Source organism: Sceloporus occidentalis, unplaced genomic scaffold (genome assembly GCF_023333645.1).
Source record: "Sceloporus occidentalis isolate IW3139 unplaced genomic scaffold, rSceOcc1.0.p SCAF_5, whole genome shotgun sequence".
Taxonomy (NCBI): Eukaryota; Metazoa; Chordata; class Lepidosauria; order Squamata; family Phrynosomatidae; genus Sceloporus; species Sceloporus occidentalis.
The window spans coordinates 56,323,769-56,347,221 of record NW_028316985.1 but is presented as its reverse complement, the minus strand read 5'-3'; the positions used below and the strand labels follow the sequence as shown (position 1 = coordinate 56,347,221).

General features: G+C 40.0%; 2 protein-coding genes across 4 annotated transcripts in view; one reads left to right on the top strand and one right to left on the bottom strand.

Annotated features, from left to right (window-relative positions):
* The first annotated feature begins 1,454 nt into the window (after positions 1-1,454).
* On the top strand, positions 1,455-18,920 carry MDM2 (MDM2 proto-oncogene). Of its 3 annotated transcripts, none has more exons than XM_089524150.1 (11): positions 1,455-1,629; positions 2,038-2,173; positions 3,675-3,749; positions 4,325-4,458; positions 6,205-6,254; positions 6,883-6,953; positions 7,060-7,120; positions 9,377-9,537; positions 11,873-12,016; positions 12,903-12,980; positions 14,617-18,920. In XM_089524150.1, the coding sequence occupies exons 2-11, from the start codon at positions 2,048-2,050 to the stop codon at positions 15,184-15,186; spliced, it is 1,470 nt and encodes a 489-aa protein (XP_089380276.1). In that variant the 5' UTR covers positions 1,455-1,629; positions 2,038-2,047; the 3' UTR covers positions 15,187-18,920. The 3 variants fall into 3 exon arrangements, with proteins under 3 accessions (XP_089380276.1, XP_089380277.1, XP_089380275.1); XM_089524151.1 differs by having other exon boundaries at positions 2,029-2,173; positions 7,063-7,120; XM_089524149.1 differs by having other exon boundaries at positions 2,029-2,173.
* Positions 18,921-19,707: 787 nt separating this feature from the next.
* Positions 19,708-23,453, bottom strand: part of CPM (carboxypeptidase M) — a 41,705-nt gene continuing 37,959 nt past the window's right edge. The window contains exons 8-9 of the mRNA XM_089524152.1: positions 22,933-23,081; positions 19,708-20,102 (exon numbers count right to left, since the gene is read on the bottom strand). Of these exons, the coding sequence (XP_089380278.1) occupies positions 19,860-20,102; positions 22,933-23,081 (392 nt within the window). The 3' untranslated portion in view covers positions 19,708-19,859. The remainder of the gene's footprint in view (positions 20,103-22,932; positions 23,082-23,453) is intronic.

The window sequence follows — 23,453 nt, the reverse complement described above, 5'->3', positions numbered from 1 at the left end:
GACGGCCCCGCCCACCACGGCCACCTCAGCCCCCGCGGCGGCTCCAAGGCCTTGCTGAGGCCTGGGAAGGCTCTCCGCGGTTGGAGCTCCAGCCGCGGAGACGCTCCCTCCCGGGCCCCAGCGAGGCCTTCGAGGCGGCTCCGCAGTCGGACCTCCGGCCGCGGGGTCCTCCAAGGCCTCCGCAAGGCCAGGGAGGAGGAGGAGGCCGCTTCCCACTGCGGCAATTGCCACGATGAGGAGCGGCCCCTGCCTCTTTCCCGGCCTGGGAGCCTGCTGAGGCTTCCTCCCAGGCCGGGAGGAGGAGCAGGCTGCTTCCCCTTGCGGCGATCGCCGCGATGAGGAGCAGCCTCCGCCTCTTTCCCGGCCTGGGAGCCGGCCTAGGCTTCTTTTCAGGCCGGGAGGAGGAGGAGGAAGCCTGGCACCGCGGCGATCGCCGCGATGCCAGGCTTCCCCCCGCCCTTCTCGGCCTGGGAGCCGGCCTAGGCTCCCTCCCACGCCGGGAGGAGGAGGAGGAGGAGGACAAGGTTTAAAAATCTAGGACTTTTTTTTTTTAATTTCCTAGCCAGGAAATTTTTAAAAAATGTCCTACATTTTCAAACCTTGTCCTACATTTGTCCCGTTTTCGAGGTCCTCCATTATGGCAACCCTAAATGTATGCTATAGCCAGGTTCATTTTGATCTATTTTAACTGATTGTGTGTAAATGTACAGTGCTTTATAAATAAAGCTTAATAATAATAATAATAATAATAATAATAAATAATATATCCTGCCCTTTTCTTCACACAATGGGATACACAACAAGTATGCCAAGCTCTTTTGGAAAAATGGGTTTTCTGCAGGAGTAAGAGGTTGTTGTGGTTGTTGTTGTGGATTAATTTTAGATTGATTTTTAGCAAATTGATAGCATTTTATGATGTTTTGTTTGTTTCTAAAAATGGGGGTTAGGGAATTATGTTTAATTAATGTCATTGTGATATTTTATAGTTATTACCCGCCTCGATCCTGTCAGGGAGAGGCAGGCTATAAATTAATTAATTACTTAATCAATCAATTAATAATATATTATTGTTATATATTATGATTATAAATAATAATATAATATATTATTATTATATATTATTATAAATGTTATATTATTTATACATTATTATAAATAAGTTAGAATAGAATAATATATTATTGTCATACATTATTATAAATATGTTATAAAATAGAATAATCTATTATTATATTATAAGTAAATTATATTATTATTATTATTCTGTAATTTTGAGAGACGTTTAGCCTTCTCTCTCAGAGAGAGAGTGCCACAAAAAACTACAACTCCCAGAATTCCCTAGCACTGAGCCAGGGCAGTTAAAGCGGCCTCAAACTGGGTTAATTTTTCTGCTGTGTGGCCTGAAAAATTCAAAAAAGGAAGCGACTAGGCGCGCCCACTCCAGGAGAGGCGGACTACTCCTCCTCGGCCCAGGCGGCGCCAGCAGCCAGAGAGAGGCGGCCGTTGCTACTGCGACTATTCGAGGCCTAGTCGTCGCTCGCGCTGGGCCGCGCCAAAATGGCGGCGCCTGAGGTAAAATCTGTCCCCGTCGAGGGCAACGAAGACCCCTTCCAGCGCCTTCTAGGCGAAGTAAATGAATCTGTGGACGGGGGGGAACGGGGTTCTAACGAAGCCAGGGGTTTAATGTTGACTCTGAGGGGGCGGCGGCGGTGGTAGAAGGCGGGTTTACGGAGAACGGGCGAGGCCTAGGCTTCTTTCTCACGGGGCCTAGTCCTGCCCTCCCTGGTGTTGATTCATGCTCGGGCATGTCGGGCGGCGCTTAATGGAGGAGCCAAGCCCGGACTTGCCCCTGGTTACAACGCCCAGAGATACTATTTATACTCGGCCCTCTTTCAAAGGAGCTTCGTGGCCCAGACTGAGGGAGCGGGAGGAGAGAGTTTCCGTGCTTCTCCTTCCTTGGCAAAGGGCTTCTTCCCCTGCAGTCTCAGTTGAATCGCGCCGCCTTTCGTCTTCTCCTCTCCCACACAGCAGGAGGAGGAGGAGGCCCATGTGCAATGAGAGTACCAAGATGGCTTCCACCGCAGACCCGGCGGCGGCTGATGCGGGGACCTCCTCGGGCGAAGGCAGCAGTAGCAGCAGCAGCAGCATCCGCCGAACAGGGCAAGAAGCGCTGGTGAGTATCTTTATTTCAGGGGTGGAAAACTAGAGCGAAAGACAATACCGCCCAGGCCTTATTACATGATTATTATCCAGTGTTGTTTTTAATTTGTTCTCTGCTATATTGTTATTGTTTGGGTGTTAAGATGTATTAATATGTATTAAGGTAAAGCTATTCCCCGTTGACGAGGTTGTCTCAAGTTGCGCCCGACCATAGGGTTATCCAAGGCTGCATCCACACTGGAGAAATAACCCGGTTTGGTACCTCTCTAAGTGTCTTGGTTCATGGCTATGGAATTCTGGGAGTTGGACAACAAACTTCAACTCCCAGAATTGTTGAGATCCACAACAAACTCCAACTCCCAGAATTCCATAGCCTTAACCGAGACACTTAGAGCGGTACCAAACTGGGTTATTTCTCCAGTGTGGATGCAGCCCAATGTTATTTTAATATTTTGATTGCTATATTTTGTTGTCTGCTCTCTCTCTCTCTATTCTCCAACCATATGGTTATCTAATGTTATTTTAATTTGTTGTCTGCTGTATTGTTATTGTACAAATGTTAAGATGTATTAATATATATTAAGGTAAAGGTATTCCCTGTTGACAAGGTTTTCAAGTCATGTTCAACCATAGGTTTATCCAATATTGTTTTAATTTGTTGTCTGCTATATTTTGTTGCTTGCATACATACATATGACCATGCAAATGTGCAAGGGATGAAAAGTTCAAATCATGCGGTCTACATGCTTTTAAGGTGGTTTAGAGGAAGGGTCTGTGTAGACCAATGCTACTGAAAGTGGAAATCCATGAACTGGTGGTAGTGGTCCACAAGCCATTGGCAGCCAGTCTGTGATGAGTATTCAGGAAAGAAAGAGGAAGAAAGGTAGGTAGGTAGGTATAGCCAATGGAAACAAGTATGCTGCCATTCCCCAGCACATTAGAGAAAAACACTCTGCTGGTTTGCCAGATCAAACAACTGAAGATGCACTGGCATAGAACATGAAATTATTCCATGTCATCTGAGGTCATCAGTGGACTGGGTATAGAGGCAATGAAGTTAGCATCTGTATTACAAATCACTCCCCTTAAAAATTCAACATGCTGGTTTACATTATAAGCTTTTTAACCATATTTATGAGATGTATTGGTTGCCTTTTTAAAGATGCTTTGAGTTCACTAAGTGGACAAAACCTAATTTTAAGTTAAACAAAAAAAAACCCACATCCCCTCTGTTTGGCCAAGTTGTGTGAATATACCACAACCCTATAGTTCTGCAAAGATTCCCCCACCCCTGGCTTTCTGGTGTGTAGCTATCAAAGATAAATGTGAAACACTTTTGTCAGCAATACTTTTGTTGTTGATCTAAGTGAACTTGTCCCATTCATGCTTATCAAAAATGTTTAGATCTTCCATGCTTATTTTTTAAAAAAAACTTTTGCACTTCCCAGACAGGAAATAGCTGTTTGAACAGTGGGGACACCTGTTCAGAAAACTCTTATTTTAACTATTTTCAGGTCAAACCGAAACCATTGTTGTTGAAGCTTTTACAGTGTGCTGGTGCACAGAAGGATACTTTTACTATGAAGGAGGTAAGTCACGTTCATTGCAGTAAAGATATACTACTTGGGGCTCTTCACTTACTTCTGAAAAAGTGTAATAGTAATTAAAAATAAAGAACATTGGGAGAACTACTGTAGTTTTATCACATCTTTTATATGTGAGGACATGGGCCAAGGTGATATTAGAGCCTGTTCTCCCATCTTCTTTATTTTCAGTGATATTTCATAACTTCTGAATAGACAATTACATGATGATAGTTGAAGCACTGCATAAATGTAAATAATTTCCAGGGATATTTTACACTAGCATTATGAAAGATAGTGTGTAGAGTAGAGGAGAAGAAGAGAGACATACATAATTTAGTAGAAAACATAGAAGCCGAAATGTTTTTCTGCATGTTAATCCATAATTCTACCTATTATCCCAATCTTAATTTTTTTTTTAATCATGACAGGGTGTGATAGAAACCCTAGTTGGAAACTGGCTTTTAGTTGGCATGCCTATCTAAAATATTAATACTGTGGGTGTTTGTGCAATAATTATACTACAAATTCTACATTTATTTTGTACTGTAAAATAAAACATATTTTAATATTTGTTATAGATCCTGTTCTATATTGGTCAATATATTATGTCTAAACATCTGTACGATGAAAAAGAGCAGTATATTGTCCACTGTGCAAATGATCTTTTGGGTGATCTCTTTGGAGTACAGAGTTTTTCTGTAAAAGAACACAGGTAAAATATATATATTGTAACTTGGTATTAAACTCTGAGAAAGCCATATTAGTGTGTGGCTTTGATGGTCATGTTCTTAGGTGCATGGGGGTTGGTGGTGGATGAGAAACATGGCTGTGTATTGTTACTCAGTTCAGTTATTTATTTTGAATTCAAATATAACCATTTGTGTAGTTTTGGTCCTCAGTTGTCTTTTAAGTGTTATAGATACTATCTGCCATAAAAGATAACCACTTTTTCTTTTTTAAATATTATTTAATGTACAAGGGTTACACTAAGAATATGTTGTAATTAACAATATGTATTTTCTAAATTGCATATATACAAGATGCATATATTTTCTAAAATTTCCCCACTGAGTTTGTTGGGAAGTTTCTCTGTGTATGAAGTTGGATCCATGTGGAGATTTCCATACTTATGCCTATGTTGGGAACAGCTCAACATGCCCCAAGTAGTCAACAACCTTGCAGTGGATGGAACAGCCCTCTTATGCTGCTTCTGAAGTCTTCATCTTTCATAAACCTCTTTAAAAAACTGAGTAAGATAGATGCCCAGTTACTTCAACTTCATTACTTGGAATAAACCCAATGTAATGCAGCCCAAATGTTGAGACTCTTAACAACTGTCATGAATAGTCACTTTGGCCTGTTACAGACTGCCAAAATAAAGCTGCTTCAGGTCTCTTTGGAGGTATGCTGTTTAAATGATGCATGCATTCTAAGAATCCGGAAGCTGCACCAAAGCTGCACTCCAGCGCTTAGGAATGGAGTGTGGCTTTGGCGCGACCTCTGGACTCTTAGGACCCATGCATCATTTAAATAGCATACCTCCAAAGAGACCCGAAGCAGCTTTATTTGGCAGTCTGTAACAGACCCTTGTTTTAGATCAGTTACATGTTCTTAAGCTATCTGATGTGGGGACTGGCGAGCTGTCTTTGTCCCCTGTGTGCCAGGGACTGGCACCGGCACCATATTTGTGCTCATTGACAACTACTATTTCTTACTTTCCTAGAAACTCACCATAGACCCTCTCCCCCAACCTTTAGCTCACAAACTCATTGATCCCCAGACTGTTGCTTTTAAGCAGCACTGATTTAGATTACCTTGATTAATGCCTTATAGCTCTGGAAGTTTCTGATAGTTAAACAAAAGTACTGTTTTCTTAAACCTTGGTATTCAGAAAGAAAGGATAAAAACATGTGCACGTTTAAGTTGGCTTAAACTTTAAAATTTCCTCTGCCCTTAACAGTAACCTAGTATGTAGAAATTGAGTAAGTGAACATTTTTCCTGGAAGGGAAATAAATGTTAAGGGAAAGCATTAAACCTTATGTGAGAATTATATTTAAGTCAGAGGAGTAAGGCTAATAATGTGAAGTTGAAGGCTTTCATGGCCAGTATCCATAGTTTTTTGTGGGTTTTTCGGGCTATGTGGCCATGTTCTGGAAGAGTTTATTCCTGACGTTCCACCTTCTCTGAAGGCGCCAACCACAGATGTTGGTAAAACGTCTGGAAACAACTCTTCTAGAACATGGCCACATAGCCTGAAATACCCTCAAAAAACTAAGGCTAATAATGTTCTTTGTTTTAAGGTGGCAGTACTTCTCTAGGACTACAGTTCTGAAATCATGATGTAAAGATATTAAAAGATCTTTGAGCTTTATCTGCTTCTATAGTGCTTGTTTTTCAAAAATAAAAGTACCTAATTTGTATGCCTTATACCTAAGATCATGTTCTATCTTTCTAAAGGCAACTATATTTGATGATTTCCAAAAACCTGATAACAGTCAATCGGCAAGGTAAGTTACTTTGCTATTCTGATGCTGTTATTAAAAACATTGACTGTACAGGGAAATATTATATATTTTATTAAGTTAACTTGTACAATAAAACTGGTTTGTTCTGACAGCAGACATTTTAGGGAAAGCAGGAAGTGCTTTAGGTGAAAAGTAATTGCAGACTTGTCTTACCAGTTATTATCAACAGGCATTTGGGATATGCAATAGTTACTTTTTAAAACTAGAGCTAATTTAGATGCCATGAGAAGTCATCCTTTGTGTGCCTGAGCAAAGCTTATAAATGGCTGTTGGCCTCAAGCCCCCACAGTGTACCTTCTAATGTGCAATTGTTGTCATGTCTCCAAACATAAAAGCCATGCTTTTATCTTACCCTAAACCCACATCTTAGAATAGGTCCTGAAAAATTCAAGATAAACCCATATTTAGTTACAGATGTAAGCTCATTGTTTTGTACAGGCTGCTGCACCTCTTTGTTTTTTCACATGTTTGAATTTTCTTAACATTTATTGCTGAATTAGGATTTTGAGTGATTTATACTGTATTTACAGAGTTGCAGTTTAGTAATCCATTTGTTCTTAAATGTATATCTGAACCACTTTGGTGATTTCCAATGTGTATTTCTTTGAAGACTCTAATAATGTTAACCCATCGGTCCAGAATCAATCCAGGTGCCAACTAGAAAATGGAAATACTCTAAAGGTAATTTTAATTACACAGTACATTCCTATATTTCTGTCTTTCAAGTGTGATGTCTGGATCAGCAAAGCAGGTTTCTGTGGAGTATTAATTATTTATTTATTTTTAGCAGGAATTGGTGCAAGAAACAAGTGACACAACTACTAGGAGGAGGGCACACAGTGAAACAGGTAAGACTAGGCATCTGTTGCATAAGTTTCATTATAACAGTTTAAGTGTTTAAAGCTCAAGGCATTGATAGATAATGGAAAAAGTCATAGAGAAAATTTGGCTAGTTCAAGTATAAGGGCTGGCTTGCCTAAGTCCTCAGGTAGAGGTGGATAGTTGCCTGACTCCACATCTTGGCCTTATGGTTATGTTAGCCGTTACCAATTTCTTGAGTGTATTTCTAAAGCTCTACAAGCTTCCTTTTATCCCTTCTCCAGATGGAGACAACACATTGAAAGGCAGTAGAACAACCCATACAGCCTTGACTTGTGCCTATGACTTCCATCTTCCGGTTTGCATAGTCTGTCCATATGCTACTATTATTTGCCACTCTACAAGCAGCCTTATGTTGCTACCTATAGCCTGTTACAGACTGCCCAAATAAAGCTGCTTCGGGTCTCTTTGGAGGTATGCTATTTAAATGATGCCTGGGTCCTAAGAGTCCAGAGGTCATGCCAAAGCCACACTCCATTCCTAAGCACTGGAATGCAGCTTTGGTGCAGCTTCCAGATTCTTAGGATGCATGCATCATTTAAATAGCATACCTCCAAAGAGACTTGAAGCAGTTTTAATTTGGCAGTCTGTAACAGGCCTTAGTCTCAAAAAAGATTCTCCCAAGTGTCATAAAGGGCCCTCTCCCATCTGTTTGTAAATTAAGGTGTTTTTTTGTGTGCAAATATCACTTTTAGGTGCTTATTTATCCTTCATCTATATGAGATCAGAATTCTAATCTCAACTAATTCTTCCTCTCTAAGCCATTTAAAAACTTATTTGGCCACATGTACTTTCTGCTGCTGGCAGTTTTGAATTGTGTGTGTGTATTCAGCTATTTGATTTGGAAAAAATTCTGGAACAGTCTTTTTGCACTACATATTTGTTATTTTTCACAATAGTCTTGTGAAGGGAATACTTATTGGGGCACTGATATACTTAAAATAATTAGGCCATGCTGTGGATATACGCCTTAAATTTGGTGGTTCAACTTAACACAAATTTGTTAAGCTGGCTTTTCATTTTCAAGATGGAAAATGTGTTTACTAAGACCTGTTGTAGAAGTATCAGTTGTTGAGTTTAAACCGCTTTCATACAGAAAATGATACTCCTCTTTGTATATGCTATATATAAGTTCTTTCTGGTCACTCTCATGAATTAAAATATTCATTATATGCGGGTATTATTAATTAATAATGCCTTCATATATTTAAAATGTTTTAAAAGGAATGAGTATAAATGTTATGAAGTATAGCTACTTGTAGAACTGTTTCCTTCTATATTTTGTTACTACTAAAGACTTGATTGGTAACTCAGGGCCTGAACAGACAGGCCAAAATAAAGCTGCTTCGGGTCACTTTGGAGGTATGCTATTTAAATGATGCATGTGTCCTAAGAGACCAGAAGCCACGCCAAAGCCACACTCCAGTCCTAATGACTGGAGCACAGCTTTGGTGCGGCTTCTAGCCTTTTCAGATGCACGCATCATTTAAACAGCATACCTCCAAAGTGACCCGAAGCAGCTTTATTTTGGCCTGTCTGTTCGAGCCCTTAGTTATCATCTTAAAATGTTTTTAAAACCTTGATTCTTCAATTCTTAACAACTCTATAAATCTAAGGGCCCATACAGACAGGCCAAAATAAGCTGTTTCGGGTCACTTTGAAGGTATACTGTTTAAATGATGCATGTGTCCTAAGAGTCCAGAAGCAGCTCTACTCCTTAGGACTTTGGCGTGGCTTATGGACTCTTAGGACTCATGCATCATTTAAACAGCATACCTCCAAAGTGACTTGAAGCAGCTTTATTTTGGCCTGTCTGTATGGGGCCTATGATTTATAACTAGCTACACGTTCCTGTATATTATAATAGCTACATGCTCATATATGTTATAATGTATAATAGGCACCATTGAACCCACTGGAGCTTACTTTGGTCTAGAATGTAAAGAATTGTTTTACAAAATCTGTAAAATCCCAATTTGTTAAAATTGGATTGCTCGTGGTTCTTTTGTGGGCTTTAACACTTCATGTTAGAAACATCTTTTGATTTCCTGAGAATTCAGTGGTGAGTATTAAAAATTCAGTGGTTACAATAATGGAGACAAGCCTTTGCCTTTTAGAGGTAGGGAATCTCGTGGCAGAAATAGGCACTCAATCAAGACAATCCAGAACAAAATTAGAATTTGTAAAACATATAAGAAGCTAGCTAATTGTTTCTTATCATGCAGAACATGGTTCAGAAGATATTAATGATGAAAGACAGAGAAAACGACATAAGTCAGACAGCATTTCCCTTTCATTTGATGAAAGCCTTTCCTGGTGTGTTGTAAGCGGATTACGTGGTGATCAGAATAACAGCAGCAGCTCTTCAGGATCGCCATCAAGTCCAGTAAGTAGAGATGGGTTTTCATTAGGGAAATAATGCTTTGTAACTCTCTCCTATGTCCTAAGAAGTTTTCTAAACAAAAATGTATGTGTTAAAACTATAGTATTGCACTTGAAGGATTGCTTGTAAACCAAGGTTGGTGTACTGGAAGGAAACTGAAGTTAATTTTCTGTGTAGATTGTTATTATTACCCATCCCATTGTTCCTACTCCTACAATAAGTTTAAATAATAATTTAAATATTAAAAGAAGGAAGAGGTGGGATTGTGTTTATGAGGACTTGTTTTTTTAGAGGGGGTAATTAAGGCCTTTGTCTTTCTTATGAAAGCTATGAATCCTCTACCCAGAAAAATACACAAAATATACACACAGATGAAACATTGAATCAAGTTTATCTTAATGCATTGGAAATTTACTTCCTACATATAGACTGGTCTGAAAAGAATTAAAAAGCAATGAACACGTGGAGACTTAACATTCACAGTGACAAAAAAAAATTAGACTAACAGGAAAGAAATAGGTGTCACTTTTCCCACCTAATCCATGGACCCCTGATTAAGAACACTTGACCTCTTAGTTTGAAACAGTTATTCCAATACTGTTTGACCATGGCCTAAATTTTTTCCTTTTGATATCTGTTATTATTTTCTAAGACAAAAACATACTCTGTTGCAGTGGGAACACAGTGTAAAAGATAAAGTCTCTATGAGCTACATATTCTCAGTTGTTTTCAAGTCTCAGTTCTCTTCCTGCGTTCACCATCACCAAATTACATGTCAGGATCATTATAAAGATAGCTGGTGTGAGCAGTCTGATTTTTGTCCTCTTAAGGAGTGTTGTAACAATGTGCTATTGCACATTAAAAGTGGCACAAGTTCTTCGTTACATGCTTCAAGGTGATACGTGCATCTTTCCTTCACCTTCATTAATTATGTTCAGAGCGGAGTAATACGGTTATCAAGACAACATTTAGCCCTGACATATATTAGCCTTTGTCCTCCAGCTTCCTCCTTGAATTCTTAGCCACTTTTGATTAACAGTGTATTCTCCATCTATTGTGTAGTAATTCATCCAAGAAGCTAAAGCTCTGGAAACCAAGCCCTATGAGAAATGGTTTAGGAGGCTGGAAATGTTTAGACTGAAAAGACTTGAGAGGTGACATGAGAGTCATCTTTAAATATTTGAAGGGAAGCCATGTAGAAGATGGAGCAAGCTTACCCTTCTGCTGCTTCAAAGATTAGAACGTGAATCAGTGGGTTCGGATTTTGAAAAAATAGATTAGACCTGAGCATTAGGAAGGACTTTTTCACAGAAAGAGTGTTTCAGTGGTGGAATAAACAGCCTCAGAGGGTGGTGGATTATCTTGGAATTTTGGAATGGTTCTTAAAGATTTTCAGATGAAGAACTGCTATTCACTTTCTTCACTCCCTTCAAAGTGCATTGCCCTCTTGTAGTGCAATCGCATGCACGGAGGCATGTTCATCACTGATATGGCCTTGTCCACATTTCGTTTTCCTGTGTTGCAGGATACTGGCCTCAGTTCAATTGCTGGTCTCAATAAATCTATGGAACTTGGTAAATCAGTACGCATAAGAGTTCTGTTGATTCAGTGGGATATTCCTAGTTAGGAATAGCAGTTGGCTCTAAGTCTATATCATGCAGCAGGCCTTTACACATAATAATAATAATAATAATAATAATAATAATTATTATTATTATTATTATTATTATTATTATTATTATTTATACCCCGCTCTTCAGCCAAGGCTATCGGAGCGGCTTACAATTTGTAAATTAGACATTTCCTTGCCCTCAGGCTTACAATCTAAAAAAAGACAAGACACAAAAGGAGAAGGGAATGACATTGAGGAAGGGGGAAAGTCCAGGAAATGTCTTCTCCCTCAGAGGCCTGTTGGAGCTAGCCTTCCTCTCTCTCCCTCAAGATGGTGGGTGAAGGGAGGGCTTGTCTTCTTCCAGGCAGGCCTGTTGGAGCTAGATGTGGTAGTGGGTGTTATTTCATCACTGCCTGTTCATATGTGAATAGCTGCTTGTAAATAAAAATATGTATCTTAGCATATGAAACCTGTATTTTTGGTTATAAAAAGTACAAATTAGTTGCAGATTGCTTACTTGTTCTTTATTAGTCTCTGTGACACTGCATGTTTACTTCTGTTACTTCAAGCAACCCCCCCCCCCATTTCTATATATATATATATTATTAGTGCATTCTATAGGAATGTACCACTTTCACTTTATGGACTAGTAAGCTGTTAATTGCATTATGGTTGTTCTGGTCACTAATCTATTTAAAAAGCAGTACATCTTTGTCTCACTTTTAGGATCACAATGCCAGTTTAAGTGACTGGCTGGATGATGATTCAGCTTCAGATCAGTTCAGTGTTGAATTTGAAGTTGAATCTGTCTATTCAGACGACTATAGCCCTAATGAGGAAGGACTTGAACTTACAGACGAGGATGATGAGGTATGTTATACTCATGATGTATGAGTTATACAGTTAGTTGGCAGGTTAGTGCAGAAAGTGATGTCTATGAGCACTAGATTGGATCCAGACTTACTCATGACTAGAATAAGCCCGCTAAAATTAATAAGATAAATGAAATGCTGAGTTTTTAGCTCCCTGACATCAGGAAGTCTAATGTCTGCTTTCAGCTCACTGTGTTCAAATTTCATAGAACACAGAAAACCAAACTATAATTGTGTCAGACTGTTTGGCTAGTCTGTCTGGTAGTAGGTCTTGGCAACCTGAAAGATCTTCCCCTGACTGCATTTTAGATGACTCTGGGATTTAACTGCCAAGTACATTCTACAGTGCCCTGTGTCTCTTTTCAGAATATGTTTTGTAACTTTCATATTTCCTAAGAGAAATCCAGAAGATGACAGAGACTGATTTGAATCCTTTTTTCAGCTTATTGTCTTCCATAGATGATTTTTACCCAGGCTTATTCCCATGTCATCTAATCTTTACTGTGTGTTGTTTTTACCAACAATATGTATATAATTTGGAAGCAGGATAAATAAAAAAATATAACTGTCAGTTTGAATATATGTTCTTGACAGATATAAAACTATATTTTTTTCTTTATAAAATAGCCTGTATTTTAGGCTGAGAACCCAGTTCAACATGAAATTAGGAAAATCCATATTAGACCACTGATGGATCAAGTGGTTGCAAGGACAGAAATGACTGTAGTGTTTCCTTGCAAAATGGAAAAGCCATCTATGTCCTACTGGCAACAAATGGAAGAGAACTAAAATAGTTATATGAGTACGTTTTCCCTCTGATGTTGTAACAACATGGTTTTGGTGTAAATTATAACAATAAGGCATTAACCATTTCCTTCCATCAGATATATCAAGTAACAATATATCAGACTGAAGACAGTGATATGGATTCATTTGATGATGATCCTGAAATTTCAGTGGCTGTAAGTAAATTCTTGGGTTTGCACAAATTGCATTGTTCGCATTAAAAAAACCCCCACAGATTCTAGTGCACGTGTGGGCAACCTATGAATTACATGTGCTCTCCCCCCCCCCCCATCCCTACCCCACCAAAATATATATTGTTCTTTTAAAAGAAGGACTGCTTCACCTGAAACGTTTGGAACCTGCTTTGTTGTTAGTTTGTTCAAAGGGGGTTTCAAAAACCATTGAAAACTTGCAGTTACTTATGATTTTGAGACAACCACTAAAACACTCTTTGGGTGCAGGTATAACCCATGGCAGATCCCCCTAGCATCAAAATTGTCCCAAAGACCCACCCAGGTTGTCACTTCTGCTGCTCTGGTGTGTACTGGACAACAGGTACACTTTTTAAAAAAGGAATTTTAGGATAAAAATAGATTAACAGAACTCACCTTCCTCCTATGAGAGAAAACACTTCTTTAGACATTTGTAGATCCTCCAGTATGACTCTATTATCAACTTCTGGCAGATGTTGACCTAATAATAATAATAATAATAGGATTTATTTATATGTCGCTCAATCACTGGGAATCCGGGCCGCTTACAACAGAGGGGTTAATAGACGTATCCCTGCCCTCAGGCTTATAATCTAAAAAGACACGACACAAAAGGAGCAGGGAATGGTGGGGGGGGGGAGGTTATTTGTGTTATACTGGAATACCTTCAGATTCCTAGAGAGGGTTCTTTCAAGTAAAAGGAATAGTTGGGGGGTTATTTGTGGGGGGGTTTTCCACATTCATGGGGGTCCTTTACCCCTAACCCCAGCAAATATGGAGGGTCTACTGTAGTTCCAATAACGTGCTGTTTAGAGTGTGCTTTTAAATGCACATCTCATGAACAGGAATGGGTGGATTGACGTTTGACATAAAGGTTTTAATTATTTGATTTATTCAAGTTTATTTATGTGATAGCATGCAATCCCACCTTACTTCAAAATTCTCCCAGTTGCCAGAGTAACTTAGTACCATCCCGCTGTCCTACAGAAGCCACATTTGAGAATGCAGAAGACACCTGAATTTTCATTTAGGACACCTGCTGAAATTCATACTATTGTGTGATGCAACTAATTATTTTGGTGTTCTTAGAGAGGTGCATGAAACATCATTCTCCCTTGAATCTGGGCATCTCAGAAAGCTTACTTAGGCCTGTTACAGACTGCCAAAATAAAGCTGCTTCGGATCTCTTTGGAGGTATGCTATTTAAATGATGCATGGGTCCTAAGAGTCCGGAAGTCATGCCAAAGCCACACTCCATTCCTAAGCACTGGAGTGCAGCTTTGGTGCAGCTTCCAGATTCTTAGGATGCATGCATCATTTAAACAGCATACCTCCAAAGAGACCCAAAGCAGCTTTATTTTGGCAGTCTGTAACAGGCCTTAGGATACTGGATGGTTAAGAACTGGTGGGCTGACTGACAAAGTCCCCACGCGAACATATGCATATGTGAAGATGTGGATGGCAGGAGACATTACAGGCTGTCATTAGTGTTTTTCTTACATGCTGTGTGTCTGCCTTCTAAAAATGCTGAATTGTTGATCTGTGCCTTTTCTTTAAATTTTATTTACATACATGCTGTTTCATATATAATTCATTAAAGGATTATTGGAAATGCTCAAACTGCAATGAAATGAACCCACCCCTGCCACGCCATTGTCTTAGATGCTGGGCTCTTCGAGAGGATTGGCTCCCTGATAACACTGAGAAGTCTAAAATGAGCAAACATGAAAACTCCACATCACTAGACCCTGAAAAGACAACAGAATTAGATCAAGAGGATGGTTTTGACGTTCCTGATTGTAAGAAAGGGAAAATAAATGAGAAGGAAACAGAGGATGCAGAACAAAACTTAGAATCTCAGGAAAGTGAGGCATATTCTCAGCCATCTACATCTAGCAGTATGCTGTGCAGCAGTCAAGAAGACGCTAAACATTTTGAGAAGGAAGATACTGAGGATAAAGGCAAAAGCCCAGAATCCATTCTATCTATGTCCGATGTAGACCCATGCATCATATGCCAAACTCACCCAAAAAATGGTTGCATAATACATGGAAGGACAGGACATATTGTGTCATGTTTCACATGTGCCAAAAAACTGAAGAAGCGGAACAAGCCCTGCCCAGTCTGTCGGCAGCCAATAGAAATGGTTGTGCTAACTTATTTTTCCTAGCCAGGGAGAACTGTTTTAAGAATTTCTATAGACTGATGCAAAATATTTTGAAAGAGTACAAAAGTATGTTATTTTTCAAGAATCTTAATGCAAACATTGCACTGGAATTGGTTGATCAGTCATAAATGTTTTCATAGTATTTGTTGGTTGGATTTTTGCAATCAGTGTGAACATCTAGGCCTAGATCCTGCACCAGGAGATGAAGCATAAAGTTCCACCCAGGTGAAACAACAGCCTTCACATCATCACCTCCCACATGAGGTAGTTCCCCCAACATGACCATGTAGAGGCTAAACGAGAACAGGTTGGGGATGCCAGGAGAGCATTTGCCTGTGTATTTTGTTACGTGTGCAATGTCAGAGGAATCCTCTGGGTCCTCCAGCTGTCCTGTAGGATGGCATCCTTCACCTACAGCTCTGTACTGGCCACCACATGGCCATTATGGGTGGGGGAGGCGAGCTGTGAAGGAGTGGGGCACATTATACAAAGGAGGCAGGAAATTCCTCCCACAGTGACAAAAAAAGCCATTAGCATTGTGCTGATGTTTGTCATTGTTAACAGGATGCTGACCCTAGTTACGTTTTTATATAAAAACATTGTAATATTTTAAACTTGGTACTTGTGGTACTGGTTTTGTTCTAATAATTCTTGTTCATTAGTTCAATAGAGTAAAATTACCATTCAAGTCTTCTATTTATATAAATTTGGTATTTGAAAAAAATGGGTTTGCAGCATAAAAAATCCCTTCAGTTCTTCATTTATTTTAAAACTACATTTATTTAGCTAAAACTACCCTGCTCTCAGACCTGCTTCCAGTTATTCTTTTGGGCAATGCCTATAGTAATATCAGTGCTCTTTTAAAAGTGATTAAAGGGTCAGAAATAATACCGTGTGGTTGTAAGCATTTGTCCCTCTCTCTGGAATTCTTTTTCTTTTTAATTTCAGCTGTTACTAGATTACACAGGACAGGGGGTTACATAGCTTTGGGAGCTGATGTGGAACCCCTTGGTTGGCATCTTACCAGTGTTGCGATGGTGAAGGTGGAAAACAGTTACTTAAGGGCTCTTCCCATTCTTTTCACAAAACCAGTTTCAAATATGTAATCACGGTTCAAGAAGCATACATCCCTTTGTCACTCAAAATCCAGGGGACACTGATTAATGTGATCTCTAATGAGGTAAGAATTGCTTGCTCTGGGTACTGAGAGAACAAAGGCAGCAAGCAAAATCCCTTGATTTAGGATGCTTTAGATCATGGGTAGGCAACCCTTTTGAGCCGGGGGCCGGGTTGCTGTCCCTCAGACAACGGGGGGGCCGAAGCCAAAAAATAAATATTTTTTTTAAAAAAAATTAAATAAATAAATCGGGGCAAATGGAGGACAGAAATTTCAAATGGAGGACACTTAAAATAAAAAATGGAGGACACACGAAAAGATTTGCTGATTTTTTAAAAAATGTTAAGATAACTGCATGTTTCTGAGGCTTCTATAGACAATTGCCCCACCATGCCCCTCGCGCGAGATGCCAAAGGCCCCGGCGGCAATCGGCAGGACCGGGCTGGGGCCGGTCCCAAGGCCTTGCCAGGCCGCATCTGGCCCGCAGGCCAAAGGTTGCCTACCCCTGCTTTAGATCATAGACACCATATCTGAAGTTCTGTGGTGAAATTAGGTCTGTTGAGTTGAAATAAATTTCTTGATTCATACTTGGTTTTCACAGCATAGATAAAAAGTTTCCTGTTTTGCTATTTTTTAAAATGTGTATGCTGTTACTGTAAGTAGGATCTAGCATTCCATTCTTGTCAGAATAAAAAGGGACAACACAATGTGTTGCATCTTAAAAATTATTTAACATGACCAGAATGAGAAAAAATATGCATACAGACATGCAACGCACGTGCACATTTGAGTTATGTTTGGCCAAGTACGTGACCAAATCCCTCAATAAATGTCTATATTAGCGGTACACATTTATATTAGCGGTTCACATTCTTTGGCTCTACCTCCCAGTTTTAATCAGGACATCAAAACAAGTGGCTAGTAACAAGGATTCAACACGCTGTCTGCTAAAGGCATTTCTACAACTGGAGTGGAGTAGCATTAAATTATTCATAGTCCCCTACCCCAGATTATGTAAGGAAAGGCAATGTGTTCATCTCTGCTTCTTCATCAACTCCTGGTGTAGGTTTTCTGGAGGTTGTAAATATTCCCTACAATTTTTCTGTAACTCATGTTTGATTTCAGAAAATAGGGCAGGGCCAGGAACAGCCTCCACTTACATATGTATGTATGTGTCAGGTTCAGAAAAGAACCCGAAAAGTGTCTAGCTCAACCTCATAGCACTTCAGTACTAGTTTTAGCATGCCATCCTCTACCTTACCTGAAGGCAGTGAAGGATATTTTAACCTCATCACATTACAAGACTTATGCAGTTGATGGGATATCAAAAAGAAAAATGGTTAGTCAAGACTCTGCCGGTACATATAATTTTTTTGGGAAAGTTTCATTTGCTCTGGCACTTTCAGGAGTGCTTCATTAGGACATGCTAATGGTCATTCCGGTGCCACCTTCTGGCACTGGAACAAGGGATGCTGGAGAAAGGTGAAAGCAAAGGGATATAAGGCTCTGCCACCCACCAGATTTCAGTCATGCCAGCTGGTTCATAAAGCTGATCATACAAAGTGCCTGTTTCTTGTGTGCCTTCAAGTTGTTTCTGACTTATGGTGGGGTAAGGTTATTCAGGGGAGTGCCATTGCCATCCTCTGAGGCTGAAAGAGTGTGACTTGCCCAAGATCACCTAGTGGGTTTCCATGGGCGAGCCAGTATTTGAATCCTGGTCTCCAAAGTCGTAATCCAATGTTCAAACCACTATACCACACTGACTCTCATGCTTGTTTCTTAATGCAATACAAATCTGGTGCCCTCAAATATCCTGAGTTCCTGGAAGCCCTGAAAGATGTCAGTCTGCATCTTGCTGTGGGACATGGCATCTCTGTCCATATTAGATGTTTCAATCATTATGCAGCCTTAGGGGATTCATTGTCACTCTGCCTGATTCAATCCAGGGTTGATGCGAAGCTATCACTGACACCTTGTGCATATTTTCTGAAGCGAACCAGCAGCCTCCACTTCCCCTGAGGGTAACAAACTACTTTAGGGATTACAGGACAGGCTGTGTGGAAGACACACTTGGCTTTACACAGAGGATAACAGCCAGCTCCATACACTAAGCATCTACCGTCTGCAGCCACTGCCTTGCTGCTTAACAATAGGGTCTGTCTTGTGTGGACTGCAGAGCGTATGAGCTGATAAAATTTTATATGGATTATTTAGCTAGGCTTTCTATTAACTGCTTGATGATGACTAATATGGTTGATGAATATGCTGATCAAAATAATCAGACTAGAATCTGATGAATCCTTATTTCAACAGACTGGTATGGCAGGTACAATATAATTAGAAAAAGTTTTGTATTTACAAGAGCAATCCTTTGGTGTAATAGAAGGCTGGAATTCTTCCTTGCCTGGGAATAAACACTACCAACAATATATGTGCATGCATTTGTACTTGTAGCCCAGTGGATTAGACCTGGCTTTGTGCACTGCCTGTTAAATGAATTTCTGGAAGTAAAGGGGGAGATGCCATTAAAATTCATTTTCCCTTGTGGCTATATGTTGTTGATGATGGTACTGAATTCTTTCAGCAAGAAAATAAACTACAGGCTACATTTCTAAAACAGCACATTTCTTTGGTATTGTTTTATTATCACATCAGTACAGAGCTTTAGTGAAACAGTAGCAAGTGTGTTTATTCAGCAATTATTTTTACTTGCTTTCCACTAAGGATAAGTGTTAGAGACAAGATGGAACAATGCTGCAGTTTGGGCACTCGGCTTGTAAAAGGTTCCCCATCACTGGCTTATGCAGCAAAATGTTTGTCCTGTTGCTTTGACCTAAGAACTGGCATTACCAACAATGCTATCCTAAGCCAATAATGTTCCTGTTCTTGATTTACCCAGGAAGGTCAGAACTGTAGAGGTAGTAATTCTGAACTCAAGAGCAAGCCCAAGGCATTTTGCCTTGGAGGACTAAATAGGAGGAGACCCTCCTGTTCCACCCAGAGAAGCTCAGACTAGCTCTTCAACACTGGTAATAGCACAGCATCTTCCATTGTCCTGAGGGCAGCAAAGGAGTTTGTAACCTCTGCATATAAGTGGGGAAATGATGCAATTGATAAGATACCAAAGGTAAGTAAAATATTCCTCAATCCAGTCTTTGCTGGTAGCTGTAATGACCTTTAGGGAGATGTATTAAGTCACCATAACAAATGCCAAGGTAATAGTTCTGCAGCTATATTTGCCTGAACACAATATATTAAGTTCCCTTACCTTGACCTCAAACAGTGAGACACACATTTTAATTTGTTAGTTTAATACATTTTTATGATGCAATTTTTAAAATATTTAATTTACGGTAAGTTGTTTAAATTGTCTGTTACTTGAACATCTCTGGACATGGGGCAAATACAAATATTTTAATAAATAAAAAGAGTATGCGACAACATATTAAAATAGGCAATATTTATTGATTGTCAAGAATGTAGCTCATTTTTATGTCTTATATGTTCAAATATAAACCATTTTTGTTAAAGTACTTTCAAAACCACACACATTTATAAGTTACCTGAATGCTAGATATAAAGTATTAATTAAAATCAAGAAGTTAATAGAAGGTTTCAGCATGGTTGAGGTGCTTTTATGGGAATCTGGAGGATAAAGTGGCACATCAGGGCATGGAGCAGGTTCCACTCTGCTAGGGCTTTCACTGGGGAAAATAAAGTCATGTTTCAGGGCACTGAAGTTTGCTGTGCCATTTGGTACATACACTTCGTGCTGCAATGAAGTTGATCCAGGTATTGTTGCCTAAAAACAGCAGAGTAAGAAACATCCTTTCAGTTAGTCAATACGACTAGATTCAATTTTCCAGTAGAAACTGAACATAAGAACCTTCTTGTGTGCCTTCAAGTTGTTTTTGACTTACGGCACCCCTAAGGCAAACCTAGGGTTTATTGGCAAAATTTGTTCAGAGGAAGTTTGTCATTGCCTCCCTATAAGGTTTAGAGCAGTGGTTCTCAACCTTCCTAATGCTGTGACCCTTTAATACAGTTCCTCATGTGGTGACCCCCAACCATAAAATTATTTCCATTGCTACATGCAAATACGTGTTTTCCAGTGGTCTTAGGTGACCCCTGTAAAAGGGTTGTTCGACCCCCAAAGGGGTCCCCAGGTTGGGAACCACTGGTTTAGAGAGTTTGTTTTGTCCAAGACCACCCAGTGGGTTTCCATGCCTTGGTCTCCCAGGGTCCTAGAAGCTCACTGGACCAGCTCTTCAGCATTGGCACAGCATCTTCCTCTCACCTGAGGGCAGCAAAGGAGCTTGTACCCACTCCATTTCAATGGGAAAATGGTGCAATTGACGGTATATCAAAGAGAAAAGGAAAACATTGCTTAATCCAGTCTCTGCTGATAACTGTCAACCCACTATACAGTATGCAGCGAGGAAGTAGGCTGAAGTCTATGAAAGCTCATGCTACCAACTTCTTTCTTTCAGTTAGGCTCAAAGGCACTACAAGATCTTTTTGCATGCTGATTTCCTAGAGTAACATGGCTATATCTTTGAATTTACCTACTATACAGTGAGCCCTTGGTATCTGCTGGGATTTGGTTCCAAGATCCCCCCCCCCCCATGGATACCAAAATCCATGGATGTGCAAGTCCCATTAAATACAATTGCATAGTAAAATGGTGCCCCTTATATAAAATGGCAAAATCAAGGTTTGCTTTTGGAATTTATATTTTTAAACTATTTTCAAGCTGTGGATGCTTCAATCCGTGGATTAAAAAAAATCAGTGGATATAAAGGGCCAAATCAGTACTACCTAAATTAGTGCTACCAAATCAAGTCTTGATTTATATCCAATCAGTCAGAAAAAGATCCTACATCAGTGCATAGCTCCACACATGTTGTTCTTTATCTTTCCACCTCTTGGCAGCTGTTAATGCCCAGGAAGGGCCCTTGCTGCAGTTGTTTACCAATGGAGAAAGGAGAGAGAGGTGATTAAGACCACGGAGGTAAGAACGAAGTGTGCACTCTCAAAAGGTATACTCACATTATCCTTCCGCAGAAGTTCAGAAGGGTTGGATCTCCATGGTCTGAATTGCATGCACGCACGCACGCACACACACACCACCTTTCCATCCCAACCAGGAAGCATCAGCAGGCACCCTTCCCCAGCATTTGATATGCATGGAATACAAGGACAAGTGAATATCCCTCTGTAGCTATTTAAAACTACTGGTAAGTATCCTAAAGGGATCATATCTGATCTGATCTTGGAACCCTATGAAATGTATGGGGTCATCATAGGTCAACAGCTGACTTGAAGGCATATACACATACACATGTGCACACACCTATTTAAAATGGCACATTATGCACATGTAAGCTTTACTTATGCATGCCTAAGTCACTTAACAGGATGCCAGCCAGCCACTGCCAGACTACCTAGCAGTGACAACCCAGGGTCTCAGGCACTGCACTGATATGCCAGAGACTGGACTTGAGATGTCAGTCAGGATCCAACAGTGTGTTTCCACTGGGTCTCAACTATGACCATCCCTCCCTCTAGTAGCTCTCCTCTTGTCCCATGCATCCTAAACATCTGTTCCAGAAGGCTGGTAAACATTTTGTGTATGTGTGTGTATGCACACATGTTTCTTCAAGTCGTCTGTTGACTTATAGCGACCTAATGAATATTATAGATTTTCTTAAGCAAGGAATACTCAGAGGTGGTTTTGCCAGTTCCTTCCTCTGAAATATAGAGTACAGCACTTGGTATTTGTTGACAGTCTCCCATCTAAGTACTAACCTGAGCTGACCCTGGGGGAAGGAGGAAGAAAGTCCCAGTCCTGCTATTGCTGGATATCAAATTACTGTTGGATCTGGGCTCTTGCATGTGCATACTTGCTTGTCCCAGCAGTAAATTACTTGCAATGTGCTTGTTTCTTATTGTACCATAAATCTGATACACTACGAATATCATATATGGTATGATGTGTTGTAACCTCTCAGCACAGAAGCTTTTCAGCTTCATTCTGTAACAATTAAGTCCCTTCAAGCATAGGTTTATATATTTATATATCTTATTCTATACACCAATGAAATTAACTTCCCCATTGCAACCACATCAAGCAGCTAAATCTCTAACAGATGGCCTAGCCAGTAGAATACAGACCTCCTGCACTACTATAATTAATGAGAGAATTAAAATAGAGATTCCTTCAAATACCAGGGCAAATTTTGGAAGATGGCAGTATGCCTTTAATCAGAACCTGATCCTTGGACATGGGTTTGTCAAAAGCAAGGATTTTCCAGCTATGTTTCAGGGAAGCCCTATCTGGAAGCAATTTAAATGTAAAACAAAATTTGGCATAGAAATTTTATGGACATTACCATCAGAATATCAATCAAAATCAGAAAAGATTTGGGGATGTCTACAGTATTGTGCAGGGAATTTCAGTCTGATTTCAGATAGCCTCACTACCAACCCACCACCCCAAAAGCTGGAGGAGTAAATGACTAGCCTACCTCTTGTATAGGCCCAGAAGCCTTTTGTCAACAAGAATGGTCCACTACACATCTTGACCGCCATTATTGCTACAGCAGCTTTTGTACCTGGACAAGAAGACTTACATTAAGTGTATAGGTCCCAGGCAGCAGCAGCAAATAGTACTCTCCATTTCTTCTGGTTCTGTAAGGACATATGTGCTGTCTTCCTGTAGCCTCCACTATCACGCCTGGAATAGGTTTTCCATTCTTATCCAGAACACGACCTTTTACTCCTATATGGCAAGAAAGAGGTTAAAATGTGAACATAATTTCATTTATTTTTTAATTTGTGACTGGAATACAGTTGCTTTCTGACAAGGAAGGGCAGCAACACAGGTGGGCTTCCTTGGCATCACTGCGCACAACCTAGCAATGCCCCTTTGTCTCCTAATCTAAGGCTGTAGTGAAAAGGTGCACAATCTATGGAAAGTGCATCTTTACCCAGAATTATAGTGGAGGGAACATAATATATGGGGCTCAGCCAAATAGGTTGCTGAAGCCAGCAAAGGAAGCATGCCCATTTTCTCTGTAGGCCCCCAACAGAACAACTACATAAAGGGAAGGTTGAGTTTACCATTGGTATTAATAGGAGCCTTTTTTGAGGC

What these genes read in the sequence shown, in the direction of transcription:
- MDM2 (XM_089524150.1), top strand. Translation starts at nt 2,048, where the DNA reads ATGTGCAATGAGAGTACCAAGATGGCTTCCACCGCAGACCCGGCGGCG. An exon ending in ATACTTTTACTATGAAGGAG is followed by an intron (nt 3,750 to 4,324) that starts GTAAGTCACGTT and finishes TATTTGTTATAG; the next exon opens with ATCCTGTTCTATATTGGTCA. An exon ending in ATCCTGAAATTTCAGTGGCT is followed by an intron (nt 12,981 to 14,616) that starts GTAAGTAAATTC and finishes AATTCATTAAAG; the next exon opens with GATTATTGGAAATGCTCAAA.